Genomic DNA, 14,199 nt, shown 5'->3' on the forward strand with positions numbered 1-14,199 from the left:
AAATAATCTACATTACGTAAAATTTAAATCTATATTAAAACTTATTCTACGAAATATAATGAAAGTCAAATAATTAATTAGACAATGTGCATTTTGAGTTTAGTCCACTAGATAATCCACCAACGACAAGCGGATACATTTCAGAAACGCAATCACGCTGTTGCAATACATGCTGGGAGTTGTAGTGCAATAGCCAATAATGTAACGGCTATTTTGTGGTAGTCCGAAATCGATTTCCCGTGAGACCACGGGGATACGAAGCTGCGTATCCATGACACCCGTGGAATTGTTGTCGGTGGTGCTAACATTAGCAAAGAAAATCCTCTGAGGTAACGAAAGCTAGCTAACGTTAGCGCTACTAACGTTAACGTTGTAACGTTACACTTGTGTATTTTAAGATGTAAACCCAATGCATAGGCAACTTCCAGACCACACAAGATAAGAATTTAATGTAGCAACGTCAGTCTAACAGGAAATGTCTTTTGATGAATTTCACAATGCTGTTCGTGCCTTGTTGATGTTTTACCCGTGCGTCCATGTAACGTTAGCCAGCTTATTTTTAGACGTAGCCTTCTCCTAACGTTAGCTGCAACCATCACAAACCGTTAGCATCTGTAGCATCTGTTCCTTTGCACTAAAGGGTGTTTCTCTATGGACCGGAGGAAATGTCAGACCTCCCTCCAAACTGTTCCCAGCGAGCCCAGGATGTGGAGGCAAGAGTGAGAGACGGGGGCTTGAGCCTGTAAACCGGAGACGAAGGAGAATGATTTCACGGTACAACAGAAGACCTGTATCGCACAAGCTTGAGATGTGAGTATCGAGCATCAGCTGAATTTGCAGCTGTAGCAGCTGAGCTCTGTAAACAAGGTATAACCAGCGGCTTACTGCTGTTATTCTACACTGAGGGAAAGTGAGATGAGTGATTGACTTCTTCACCACTATCGAATGACAGTGTAAAATAATATTTTTTATTGATCCAGACAGTCTATTTGTCACACCAAGATCTCTTGCCTGGTTTAGACAGATATAGTATATAACCTAGTAAATGATGGTGCTCTGCAATTCAATTGGACAACACATTTTTAGACTACCAAGGCACCCTGCTATTTGAAGGAACAGCATGTCCTGTTTTTCATGATGTAATGCTTTGGAAATGGTCGACAATAAAATGAAGTATATTTGTATTTAAAGGGGGCTGTAAAACAATCAGTATGGCCCTTTAAACATTAGTAACATAGTTATTATGCTACAGATGTAGAAAGAACACAGGTATGTTGAAAATCATCATATCTTTTTTATCATCTGGACAATTCACAGTGTTTTCACTGATTCAACCAATGGGAAGATAATCGGTTACTGAAGGTAATCTATAGACCTTGTAGTGAGCAGGGAGGAGCAAGAAGAGTGACAAGAATTGGTCACAACAAGCTCTGTGGATTACCATGAGGGACCGGGTCATGATTTCTGGGGACAGATATTGTTGTCCAGTTTTTCAGATGTATTTTTTGGTGCTTTGAGTACAACAAGCCGAGTCCCATCTAGTTCCATTACATTTGAGAGACCAAAATAATGTAGGTGGATAATAGCGCTACAGGCCAGAGGAAAATATGTATTTTTGATGTGGGGTGAACTGTCCCTTGTTCTCACTCTGTCTTTTTTGCAGTCGTGGATTGTCCCGAAGCAGCCTCGACCACCACCCTCTCCCAGAAGAAGCAGATGACAACCAAACCCCTCAGCACTACCTCCATGACCTCCAGGAAGGTGTCTCCACTCACAACAGGTAACCCCGTCCTGGTTTGCCTTCACACAGGCAGCCCTGACTTGTACTGCAAGGAGGAAAAAAAAACCTTTGGCGATGCCAGAATGAAGCAAAGATCAAACTACTTCCAGCTAGTACACACAGATACTCTTGCTCTCTTGTGTGTTTTGTAATGTTACACCATCTTGAGTGGACAGCTGATTCTTAGGGCTCTCGCTATGTGAAACAGGACACCCAGAAGCAGTGGATTAATTGCTATCAAATTGCCTTCTTCAGATGTGCAAGTTAAAAGAATAAATAATGAGGCAAGCTGTTTGAATATTTAATTACTTTGACATTTGCCCTGTATTTTCCACTTTGGGCCTGGTTTTTATTGTGACACAGAGAGTCAAGGTGCTTGTTAAATTCCCTAGGTACATGTGAAACAAGAGAAGATTTGCTGTGGGAAGAAGAAGAAGTGTTACATATCCTCTACAGGAATAAGAAACATGATGAAACTATTTCTCAAACTATACATAAACCTCTCAACTCCCTTATTTTTCTATGTAGCTCAGAGACATCTGCTGCCTCAGGCCACTCTGACTGTCCCACGGTCATCTCAATAGACTCCAGCCAGTCGTGGTCTGGCATCCACAGCTCCACTGGCACCGGCATCTCCACAGAGAGGAGCTCTGTTTTCTCCTGGGGCTACGATGTAAGTCTTCTCCTGCAAAAACAATCTTGAAGTAGAAATAAGCAGGTTTTTTTTTTGCTTTACTTTAATTATGAAGTAAATGTTCTGTCCACATTTAGAATGGTTCTCTAAGCCTGGTTTTTACAATGCAAACTGGTCTGCCACTGGGCATGATACTTCGTGGGAAATTGAATTATAGACATGACTGAAAAAACTCACACTTTTTCTCCTATTTTTTCGTAACGTTACTCCACCTCCACCCCAACAGCATCCCCTGTTGTGGTTACTTGTCAAACTAAATTATTACTATGCACATCATTACAATAGCTTATGCTTTTTCCTAAATTTAATGTAAAATTGTTACAAAAGAGGGAAGAGGGATTGGGGGAGTCTAATCCATGGCCACTGCAGAGGACTCACAGCCTTGGTGCATTTTGATAATAAGGATTTGTTGCTTTTGTTCATCAGTTATGGGAGTAAATGAAGAGTCTTGGGATTTTAGATTGTTGGTTGGACAAAAGAAGCCATTTGAAAACATCACTTTGGGCTCTGGAAACATTTTTCACAAATTTTTGACATTTAATCATGAAAATAATCGGCAGATTAATCGATAAATGATTGTTTGTTGCAGCACTACTTCTTTCTTATTTCCAGTGTAGTGTTGATTATTTCTTCATGGAGCTCGGCTCTGACACTGAGGAGACCCTGAGGAGTATGTTCCCCTGTCAGATAGTGTTTCCTGTAGCAGTGCCCTGCATGACTGGGAGTTGGTTTATGGTTAGGCATACCAGGGGAAGGTAATTGGGAACACATATTGGCGGGGTAACAGATTTTGATACAACACCTATTGTCTTTGTCACAAAGGATCAATATTAATACCACTTGGAGACACTAGGGGATTGAAAAGTTGTCTGTTTACGCTTCAGTTTGAAGTGATAATTCCAGCCTTGCTCTGTCTGTTACCCTGAAACACACTGGAGCATGCACACACATACACATACACACATTGTTTTTCTTGAACCATTTTTTTTTATCCTCCTTTTGTTCTGTTGCAAAGATGAAACAACTTCACAGACATACTTTCATTCACTTGTTAATGTCAGCTTTTGATTTGCTTGCTAACATTCACCTCCAGTCCCCTTTTGGAAAACTTTTAGAAAACTATAGAACAACCAGTCACACTGTATCTGATGGTAGATGCCTTGTTTGTCTGCTTCCTCTTTGTAAATGCACGGCCTGATTCCACTGGGTATTGGTTTGTTATTATGCTGTGCTTTCTACCCTCAGCTGGTCCTACAAAACTTTTTCCAGGACTGAATGATTTATTTAGTTTGTTATCCTCAAGCCGCTTCTCAGATGAAAAAAAAATCTCAGTTACGCAAACTAACTTGCCTCTTTCTCCCTGCCTCTCTTGTTTTTTCATTATAGCACATGAACAATCCAGCTTGACCATAAACACATACACACATCCCAAAAGGCCACAGAGAATAATTATCATGCACGTTAAAGCTTGTTGTGAGATCTAAAAAAGAATGTGGCGATGTGTTGCCAACAACCGATGAACAGACTGAAAAGCAGCAGCTTTCAATCATAGAGGCGGTGTATGAGAAAAGAAGAATAACTAGCTCTCCTTCCTCTGTTTCTGTCTCTTTCTGTTTTTTTGTGTCCCACAGGAGTTTGACAAGGCAGCGTCCCGGCAGGTGCAGCAAATGTTTGAGGAGATCGACAAAGAGCTGTACGAGGGGAGAGGCAGCGGAGGAGGGATACTCCAGGGGCTGCAGGATGAATGTCAGCAGTGGGCCACACGTTTCCCACATCTCCGGTATGTTATCCTACAAACATCCTGACCTTTTACTTCTGAGTGGGATCAAAGATTAATTCTGATTGTAGAGACTGACCTGAAAAAAACACTCTTAATATTCTTAACTGAAAAAACTTTTTTTTTAAACTTATTTTTTCATTGTGCATGTGTGTCACTCAGGATCCTGGGGACTCAGTTGGTGTCTCCCAGTGATGAGGGCTTCCAGTGGTATGCTATCTCAGGGAAAGGCAGTTCTGCCAGCAGCCCATCAGCAGGAAAAGAGAGCAGCGTCAAGTCCCAAGAGAAAGATAAGAGTGGCACAGAGTAAGTCTGAACTGCACTGATTCACTGATTTTCTGTCTGATAGGACACATAAAGTCAAAGTTCACCTGTTAGATACATTTCCCTGATGGAAGGTACATTTTACTGTGCGTCCCTCAGATTCCCAGTGAAATGGGCAAACAGGCTTTCATGTTCTCTGCCTCTGTAGCCGGGAACTAGTTGCAGACAAGCAGATGGAAATCCTGATAGATAGGCTGAGCCCAATTAGGGCATGTAAAAATGTACTGAAGGGTTTGGAAGTTAATTCAATCGGAATATGCAATTGCTTCCTCAGCTAGAGCTGCTTCCTCCTGTCTTTCTTTTAGGCATAAGATTCTATGAGTTGATTCTGTGAGTGGATCTGGCTGTTCAGTACAAAGATGCAATGATTTGTTCCTTTTTATCAGTTCAGTCCCACACTAAACTCCTATATCAGCCTGCACGAGTATGTCTTACCAGTAAGACTTTTGTTTTGATGCCTTTCATCGTCATCTGTGATGTGATCATGTCAGATTTCCACACAATCAGAGAAAGTAAAAGTGCCTGTTCTCTTGCTCACAATTCAGGTATAAAATGCCAGCACAGCATGGAGCGTTTCTCCTGCCAGCTGCTGACAGTGCTGTCAGCTGCTGTCCACTGTCACCTGCCCTGCTAGCTCTGTGGTACACTGGGGTGGCTGCAGCATTTAACAGCACATCACCTGCGCTTCGTTTCTTCACTTTTCCATCAGTTAGTTTTGTCATTTGTGGTGATTTCGAGACAGGGTTTGTAAAATTTACATACTGCCATACAGTTGGTTTGCTCTGTCTACAATGATGCAGCTAAAAAAATCGAAAGCTTAAACATTTTTCGAAGCTTATGTCTGTTTTATCCTGTTATCATAATGCACACTGACTGACAAAAACCAAGTTGAAAAAACCTTGACTGTGCAACTTGAATCTCAGTTGACTGGTCATGGACTGATGATTGGAATCTTCAACCTTCAGGGGGCAGCCTTAGTTAATATTCTGTGTTTTAATTTTATGTTTTTTTAATGTTGCATGAATGTTGATCTCGGTCAGGACTTTCTCGAAAAAAGGAGATTGAGATTTTGAAATCTCAATGGGACTTACCTGGTTAAATATAGGTTAAATATTTTTTCCTTTACTGTAAAACATATAGCACTGAGTAACACCAAATTATAAATTGAATGTGATGTGAAACCTCAGTTTGAAGAGATGCCAAGGTAAATTGAATTTACATATATACATTAGTCATAGAATTCCATTGCTCGGAAACAGCTTGGCACAAGTTTATTCAGCTGTTGATATTGGCAAACTCTGCCAAAACCAAATAAAAAATTTGACCATTTTACAGTTTTTATGTATTTTATGTGAAACTATGAAGCTGGTCTATAAGAACTATTGTTGAACTGCTGCTCTTGGCTGGCTGTCCAGATGACTGGTGTTAGTGCATTAATTATTGAAGAGTCTTGGCTGACTCTGTGGTTTCTTGACCTAGATGCTCTGTCTTGTCAGTCAAGTTTTTGGGTCAAAGTCATGTTTGTTACTGTGATTAATAGTTGCTAAGTCCGCCACTTTTAATGTTAGACCAGTTGTAACAAGGTAGTGCCAATAACTGACTTTAAAGTATTATGGATGTATATGTATGCGCTTGTGCATGCATGTGTATACTGTGAAAGTTCATATCAGGATTTCCTTCTGCTTGTCTAGCTTTATGATTTACAGAAATCATAAAGCATGAGTTGGATTGTGTCTGTGAGTGTACCATTTGATGTCTACACATTAAAGTGCTTAACTGTGTGTGCCCTTGTCATGGGGGAAAGGTTGAATGTGCAGGGTAGAAGAGCGGCGCTGATAAAGTCGTCCTCAGCAGAGTTGGATGGGCCTCCTGGCACCTTTGTTGGCTCCAACAGTCATGACAATCCGAGAGTGATTGAAGAGGAGGGTCTTATGGAGGAATACCTGGCTTTTGATAGCAGGGATTTGTGAGTTACTCACTTTTTTCATGCTACGCAGCATTGTTCTTATCCCAGAAAATGAATCTGAACCTCAGCCAATGTCTTGTTCAGTTTTGTTAAAATGATTCACTACAACAGGGAGGATGAGTGGGAGCAGGAGTCGGGTCGAAGGCATCACTGTCTGCCCCCTGTCTCGCCATACCGGTGTCGCCGCCAAGCTGTTCTCGACCTGCTGTTTGATGACGTGTGGCGGGAGCTGGTTGGCTGGATGAAAGAGCTGGTCCAACGCCAGTGGGAATGCTGCACCTCAAGTAGGGCTGAATTGAACTATTGTGCATTTATTGGACCTAACTTATATTAATCTAAGTTGGTTCTTATGCTCGGATTGTATGTGTGATTAGCAGATGATGAAAAGATTTCTGGGAACCTGAGCCCTGTGCAGCAAGATTCCCAGAATCCCTTCATGCTGCTCTCCATGCTGCCCACGATGCTGCCCAAACTTGGCCAGAGCAGGGTGCCCCCACTCACAGCTGGCCTGCAGTTCCAGGTCAGTGGTTTGGGGGATTTTGGGATGGGTCTAGATCCCGGGAAGGATCTTTTAAAAAAAACATGAAATAATTCACACATATATACTTTTTGAAGGATTTGGTTTTGCCCAAGTCCCATAAAAACAAGCGCATTTGTGCAGGGTCAGTGAGAGTGTCTGTGGAAAACACTTAATCACAGGTCAATTAATAATGTTTATTATGTGAAATGACGTGTGCTGGTTGTGCCTGTAGATCAAAGTGAATCTGAAAAGAATCTTAGTGACAGTCTAACTGAAGTTTTACAGTGAAAAAATATAGTCCTACCATTAAGCACATGCCTTTAGAATAAAGTTTCTGGAAGCAAAGGGTATTTTAAAGGTAATAATTAACATAAATTGAGCTGACCTACCTTTTAATAATGAACCATGTAAAATGCATAAATTAATGTAGAAAGTGAAGCTCCAAATGGCCTGTTCTCTACTTCACTTGGCTTGTCGTAAAAGGCGTGATAAGCACAAACTGCAGTCAAAATAAAGACAGCGGTTCTGCTTTGCTCTGGTCCACGACATGAATTTCACCAGTGTTCCCCCAAATTATAATGAGATCTATGCCTGTGGATGTGACGAACATATTCAATAATGATAATAAACTAATGAAAATGATCATGTAGAGCATTAATAAATACAGTTACAGTGTGACTCAATACAAAAGCAGCTTCAGATTGAATCCATCCTGATTTTAAATCAGATTGTAGAAGAAAACATGTCTTACTTAAAGCCAAATCATTTCAGCCTTGATTGAAGTAGTTAACATTTGCTCTGCACCCCTAACTGTGAGCTCTTTGCTGGCTTTAGAGTCACAAATCTCTAATGGATAGTCACTTTTTTTACTCCTGCCTGTTGCTCTTTCAGTCTTTTAGTGCTTCCAGTTCATTAACTTGTATCACTGTTTTCTTTCCTTCCCTCTTAACTTCTGCCCTTCACCTTGCTTCTTTTGTCCACTTTTATTTTTTCCCTTCACTCTTTTTTCTTTCTCCATGTTTTTATTTCTGTCTTTATTGACCTCTATGTTCTTAACCTTTCTTTCTTTCCTTTTTTTTCTATATCTACCATCTTCCTGTGTTCATGCCCTTTTTCCCCTTAAAGAACACAAAGTCAAGGGGCTCAAAGCACAAGTCCAGACGGAAATCCAAAAAGCAGAAAAGGCCTTCCAGTGTATGTAACTCCCTCACTTAGAGCCAAAGTGGTGGCGTGTTGCCCACACGACGTCCATGGCGGCTCAGTATCTTTATCTCTAGAATAAATGTGCTTGTGCCTGTTGATTAACATGAAAGCATCATCACTGTTTATCTTTTTTATTAACTGCAACTTATTTTCAGCATCAACTTTTTTTGATTTTCTTTAGACCTTTCTTTTCTTTCACAATGAGAATGTTGGAATGCTTTGTTTTGCTAGTTATTTCTTTTGTTGCATTTCAAGTTTTGTGAATGTTATTTTTGTTGGTATAGCTGATATGGGGATCCTCTTGACATCACTGCATGATAAATAACGTTTCTTTGACGATATGCTGTATTATATATGAGGAATTAAGTAACCATGTGGCAAATGGCATTCATAAAATACATTACTTATATTTCTAACCTGCCTTTGTGCCTATATTATGTCCCCTCTTACTCTCTGTCCCTGCCCACTTAATCATTCCTCCCCATCATCCCTCTGTCTCATTACTTTCTCCCCTTCATCTCACACCATTCCCCAGGCTGGGAGGGTCCCTGTAGGAGCACCGGCAACCCAGCATAACCTGAATGACCTCATCGTGATCCACAGCATCCCCCTGCAGCAGAGGAACCTGGGTGTGCTGGATAGAAACCAGTATGGACACACACTCATACTCTTCTGACCAATGAGCACTGGTGACAAAATGGAAAAATAAAAGATTAAATACACACTATTACAACGAATATGACAATATTCTGAATTTGGTACAGGTCATGTAAACACCATATTCTGTTTGGATATTCTAAATTAGGCCTTATTCTGAATATAGCATTTTCTGGTTAAGACACGTAGGATACGCCGGTATTATTAAAGGTTTAGAAGCGTTCTTTCAACATGCATACATACAGTACATTTTTAAGTTCCACTGCTTTTTGCTATGTCTTATAACAAGTGAGCAAACCACAACCACAGTACTTTTTGCATGTGAACATAGTCACTGACTCATCCACCACACATTTGTATATTCTTAACATGTAATTTTAATCTTTGAATGAGAATGAATAGCAGTCTTGTAGTTCTTGTTTTCCATTTATAGGTAAACACATTTAGCAAAACAAGAGAGACATTGCCTCACTCATGCCATGTTTTTGTCCCTGGTCTTAACACCTTGTTTGGCAGAGAGCTCAGCCAGTTGGCAGCGGGTGAAAATGCACCATTCATCGATTGTGCTCCGCTCTCTCCTTCCCATACAGGGAGCCAGAAGAGCGGCCCTGTCACAGACCAGGCTCCAGCGTGGTCCCTTCCAGCAAACCTCGGCCTCGCAGAACCCTGGAGCAGAGCTCTTCCTCGCTGTCCCGCCCGCCACAGTCTGCCCGACGCAGAAACCCTCCTCCCCGCACCCTCCTGCCACTGGTTCCCAGCCTGAGTCAGTCCAGCGCAGTGGGATCCATGGATGAGGTCATCCGCGGGACACGTCTGTGAGTTTTGGCATCATGGGAAACCCGCCAGCCCCACCCAAACTCCTATCTAGCTTTTTACTCTCTAGTTCTTGCCTACGGTCTCTGAGGTTGTGCAGAAGCAGAGTGAGATTACTTTGAAAACAGACTCCCTTTCAACTTGTGCCTTATGGCTCTTTGCAGCAGAATAATGGGGGTGGAGGTTGATAGAAGCCTCATTGTGAAACAAACTTCACAGATGAACTTGTTATGAACCATGGGTGAAAGTATACCACTTAGTTTTCATGTCATGTGGATTGGCAGTTCTTCTGCAAAATTCTGCAACTACAGTATGTAAATATCTAATGGTAAACTTACTGGACACGTTAATGTTTTTTTTTTTGTTGAATATTTTAAGTATTATATATATATTTGCTTTCTTGCTGTGAGTTTGATGACAAAATTGAAGACCAAGGTATAGAAACATTTGTGGATTTTACTTTTTACCTGTAGACTTACTGTTCTAGCATTTGGCCTTTGTGCCCTCAAAGAATTAATAACAAATCTATGAGATTCCAGGCTTGGTTGTCACTGGACCTGGCTAAGAAAATGTCCGGCACATAACTGCCTAACTGCCTAACAAAACTACAACTTGTTATTTTCCTTCTTCGGTTTTAGTCTCCAGGTTTCAGGCCCCAGCTTCATATTTAACAGACAGATATGAGAGTGGCATCAATCTTCTCATCTAATCATCTTTCAGCAAGAAAGTGAATTAGCACATTTCCCAAAATATCAAACTATTCCTGGTGATCAGATTCTATGTGGAGAGAGACAACTTTTGACATTTCACAGGACTGGTGAAACTCAAATTCATTACAGCGCTTAAGATGAAACATTATTTACAAGTTACATCTGTTGTTTATGTAAAAGAGTATTTACGCTATCACAAGAAGTAAAATTCTAACTTTGACTCTCATTCTTACACTGTAGCTGTGAATTTTCACAACTCCCACAGTCTTCTCAGAGAGAAGTATATGTTATAGATGCAGCATAGAACAACCTATCAACTGTATATGTATGTATTGTATTTACTGAAGTGGTTCTTCTTCCACAGACCCACAGCCAGCGACCGCCTGACATCTCCGCTGTTGCCTCTGAGCAGGAACACACTCCTTCCCCCTATCAGCACTGGAGACCCAGAGTCATCTCACTCAGGGCAGCAGTCCAAACCTGCACAGGTACAGTTTAACACCACTGAAACACAGTAACTTCACAGAGAAGAAAACCTTATTACAGCGGCTGATCAGAAACACTGATAGTGTAGCAGTATTTAAATGCATTGGTCAGTTTTTCAAATGCAGTAAACTATCTGTGTGACTGACTGTGTTTGAATATTTATTCCACCTGATCAGCGTCAGAAAGGCCCGTCCAGCCGTGCCCACAGTGCTATAAATGACGAAGCTACCAGTTTGATACCAAGGGATCGTCACCACCTGCTGGACGTCTTCTCTCGCCCCAACACCACTCACACATACAGGGTAAGATGCTCTTTATCATCACAGAATCCTGCATATACATACAGCACGCTATGATAATAGTAGGTCGATGATTTTGTGCCTTTCTGTGGAGTTTTTATTTTTTATTTTAACCCATCAATTTTAGATCTTAAGCAGAATAGATTTTATAATGAGTTGGCATAGTTTATATTCTTATCTATATTTTGTGAAGACAGGATGTTTGACCTCTGGTTTTGTTTCCAGTCGGACACACCGTACCGTCGTTCCTTCACAATATTGGACAACAGCGGGCAGGGCCGGCCAGGCAGAGCCTCTGTCGGCACAGGTAAGAAATTCAACTGCTATACTGCAGTGGTTCAGTGGTTTGTTTTTTTTAAAGAGATGTCAGATTAACACAAGTACAGCCTCATCATCACCACCCCTCATGTTCAAAATAACAGTACTGTTATAATATTTTTACAATTGAAATGTCAGTGTTAAGGTTGGTTTAGTTAACATCAGTGAATTTGCATTAATACGACTTGAAGTGGCAGAAGATATACATTTTAACTATTTATCCATTGCTTTTTGATAACTATTTTAACAGTTTTAACATTACTATTAGCTATTTCAACCATCTATTTTAACCATTAATCCATTATACATAAATATACAATGACTGCAGCGATCCCTCGAATGTGGCTAACAAACACTTAGGACATAAGTTAACGATAAACTTTAATGCCCAAAATGACATTAGGTCACTGAAACCTTGAACTTTAACTGGTATTTTCTATAAATAAAATATAGTAAAACATTAATAGAGGAAAATATACAGTTTATAAATTAAACTTGAATTAAGAAAAAGGATCACATATACATAAAATGATATCTATAAAGCCAAAAAACAAAACAAACAAAAAAAAAAACGGTTAATTATGTTGTTTAAAAAAGTTTTCAGTTTGGCACATGTGGAACATGACAGTCGATCAGTTGGCCAATATATCTCTGTATACTCCTGACTGAGAATCACTGATACTCTACACCAAATCCTCTACTTTTAATCATTTTTTATTGTACATACCCAGTGCCCACGTATGATAGATTTTGTAGTACATCAAGTTAATCACTTATGCATCAATTTATTCGTTCATTCCCCCAGATGCTCTTGGAATCGGTGTGACTGGCATTAGTCTTGGCATCAGCAGCTCATCTTTCTTGGACTCGTTTTCCCACCACCCCTTGGGGCACTCACCCATCAAAGACGAAGAGGAGCCAGACCCACAAGCCCCTGTCCCAGGTCAGTAGATTAAAGCGGCTGATGAAACACTTCCAGACTCGGCTCTCAGATAAAGTATGACTGAAAGAGGCTGCAGCGGCTGGCTTCAACTAAGATTTACCTACTGGTCGGATGATTTAAGTGCGCAGTTCAGTGTGTTCATTAACTGGAGTGTTTTTTTTTTCATCCTTGCTCTTTCCCATAGCTCCATTGGTGCCTGTGTCACTCCCACCTCGATCTTACACCCGGGGAAGCATCTCGTCCAGAGCCAGCAGACCTGGCTTGTAGTTTGATCTCCAGACCTTCCAGCCATTCACCTTTATACAGCACAACAAAGTGCAACACCCTGCAGCATCTGTGCCCACTAAACTTCTTTTTTAACAGAAGTAGCAGAATTTTTTCACATTATGCTGCTTTGGTGAAGTTTTTGTTAGAAACCTATTTTTATATTTCAGAAATCAGCTTATGTGGCTGCCAAACACAAGGAACTGTCAACAGTAACTCCATCTTTATGTATAAACCAGAATTCCAGAAAAATCGGGACGCTGTGTAAAATGTAAATAACAAAATGCAATGATTTCCAAATACAGTTCAAAGACATTAGCAACATGTTTCAAAAAGATTGGGACAGTGTAATTTTTACCACTGTTACATTATCTTGTCTTTTAACAACACTCAGTAAGCATTTGAAGTTTTAAAAGCGAGTCTTTCCTGTTGTTGCTTGATGCCTGACATCAGTTGCTTAACAGTCTGGGATCTCTGATGTTTTTTATGCTTCACAATGCGTGACACACATTTTAGTTGTAGTAGTAACTCTTTTATTATAAAGCCACACTGTTGTAAACCATGCAGAATCTAGCTTGGCGTTGTCTTGTTAAAATGAGAGGCATCCCTGACAAAGACGTTGTCTGGATGGCGGCATAGTTGCTCCAAAACCCGTATATACCTTTCAGCATTAATGGGGCCTTGACAGTTGGCCATGACAGCATGGGCACTAACACACCCCCATACCATCACAGATGCTGACTTTTAAACTTTGTGCTGGTAACAATCTCGATGGTCCTTGTCCTTTAGACAAAAGGACAGGACATCCGTGATTTCCAAAAAAAATCTGAAATGTGGTGATTTGCAAATCAATGCATTCTGTTTTTAATTTATGTTTTACACAAGTGTCTCAACTTTTTCAGAACTGGGGTTTGTACAGTGTGAGCTGTATGTGTGGACATTTCTACTATGTATGTATGATCTGAATGTGTATATATTTATTTATATGTGAATGTACTGTATATTATCCTCTGCAGTGTGTTGTTGTACTGGTAGATGACTATGCAGGGAATAACACATCCACCCAGACAGGGATAGAGAGGATAAAAAGCACTTTTTCCCCTCTCTGATGCTACATCAGAGAGTTTGGTACTGTATCTTTTATATGGACAATTTTCAACCACCCTGTGTAAAAAAAAAAAAAAAAAAATTGACCCAGAGCCTCTTGATGCATATCATTGCACACTGGAACAAGAAGAGATGCCACCTTACAAGGGTTTTTTTTTTTCTCTCCGCTAAAGCTCAGTTATCATATAAATAATAAGAGGGAGTGTGGTGGCTGTATAAGCACTGACAGAACATCTCTAATGTAGGAATACAAGAGGCAATTATATGAAACTGTAAATAAGTGACTCATCGTGTCTGTACAAAATGCTGTATTTGTGGTAATTCATTTTTCCTTATTA

General features: G+C 40.4%; 1 protein-coding gene across 6 annotated transcripts; it reads left to right on the forward strand.

The window, feature by feature from the left end:
* The first annotated feature begins 199 nt into the window (after positions 1-199).
* fam149b1 (family with sequence similarity 149 member B1) lies at positions 200-13,384 on the forward strand. Of its 6 annotated transcripts, none has more exons than XM_084735831.1 (17): positions 200-329; positions 663-810; positions 1,664-1,780; positions 2,309-2,453; positions 4,106-4,254; positions 4,414-4,557; positions 6,380-6,541; positions 6,653-6,825; positions 6,916-7,061; positions 8,187-8,255; positions 8,800-8,912; positions 9,512-9,736; positions 10,809-10,932; positions 11,107-11,232; positions 11,455-11,536; positions 12,353-12,490; positions 12,675-13,384. In XM_084735831.1, exons 2-17 carry the CDS (start codon positions 764-766, stop codon positions 12,755-12,757), a joined length of 2,043 nt encoding a protein of 680 aa, XP_084591957.1. In that variant the 5' UTR covers positions 200-329; positions 663-763; the 3' UTR covers positions 12,758-13,384. The 6 variants fall into 6 exon arrangements, with proteins under 6 accessions (XP_084591957.1, XP_084591954.1, XP_084591959.1 ...); XM_084735829.1 differs by having other exon boundaries at positions 216-329; positions 641-810; XM_084735828.1 differs by having other exon boundaries at positions 205-810.
* The last annotated feature ends 815 nt before the right edge of the window (positions 13,385-14,199 follow it).

Source organism: Lutjanus erythropterus, chromosome 14 (assembly GCF_056507025.1).
Source record: "Lutjanus erythropterus isolate fLutEry1 chromosome 14, fLutEry1.hap2, whole genome shotgun sequence".
In the NCBI taxonomy this organism is placed as follows: domain Eukaryota; kingdom Metazoa; phylum Chordata; class Actinopteri; order Lutjaniformes; family Lutjanidae; genus Lutjanus; species Lutjanus erythropterus.

What these genes read in the sequence shown, in the direction of transcription:
- fam149b1 (XM_084735831.1), top strand. Translation starts at nt 764, where the DNA reads ATGATTTCACGGTACAACAGAAGACCTGTATCGCACAAGCTTGAGAT. An exon ending in GGTGTCTCCACTCACAACAG is followed by an intron (nt 1,781 to 2,308) that starts GTAACCCCGTCC and finishes TTTTCTATGTAG; the next exon opens with CTCAGAGACATCTGCTGCCT. An exon ending in GTCATCCGCGGGACACGTCT is followed by an intron (nt 9,737 to 10,808) that starts GTGAGTTTTGGC and finishes CTTCTTCCACAG; the next exon opens with ACCCACAGCCAGCGACCGCC.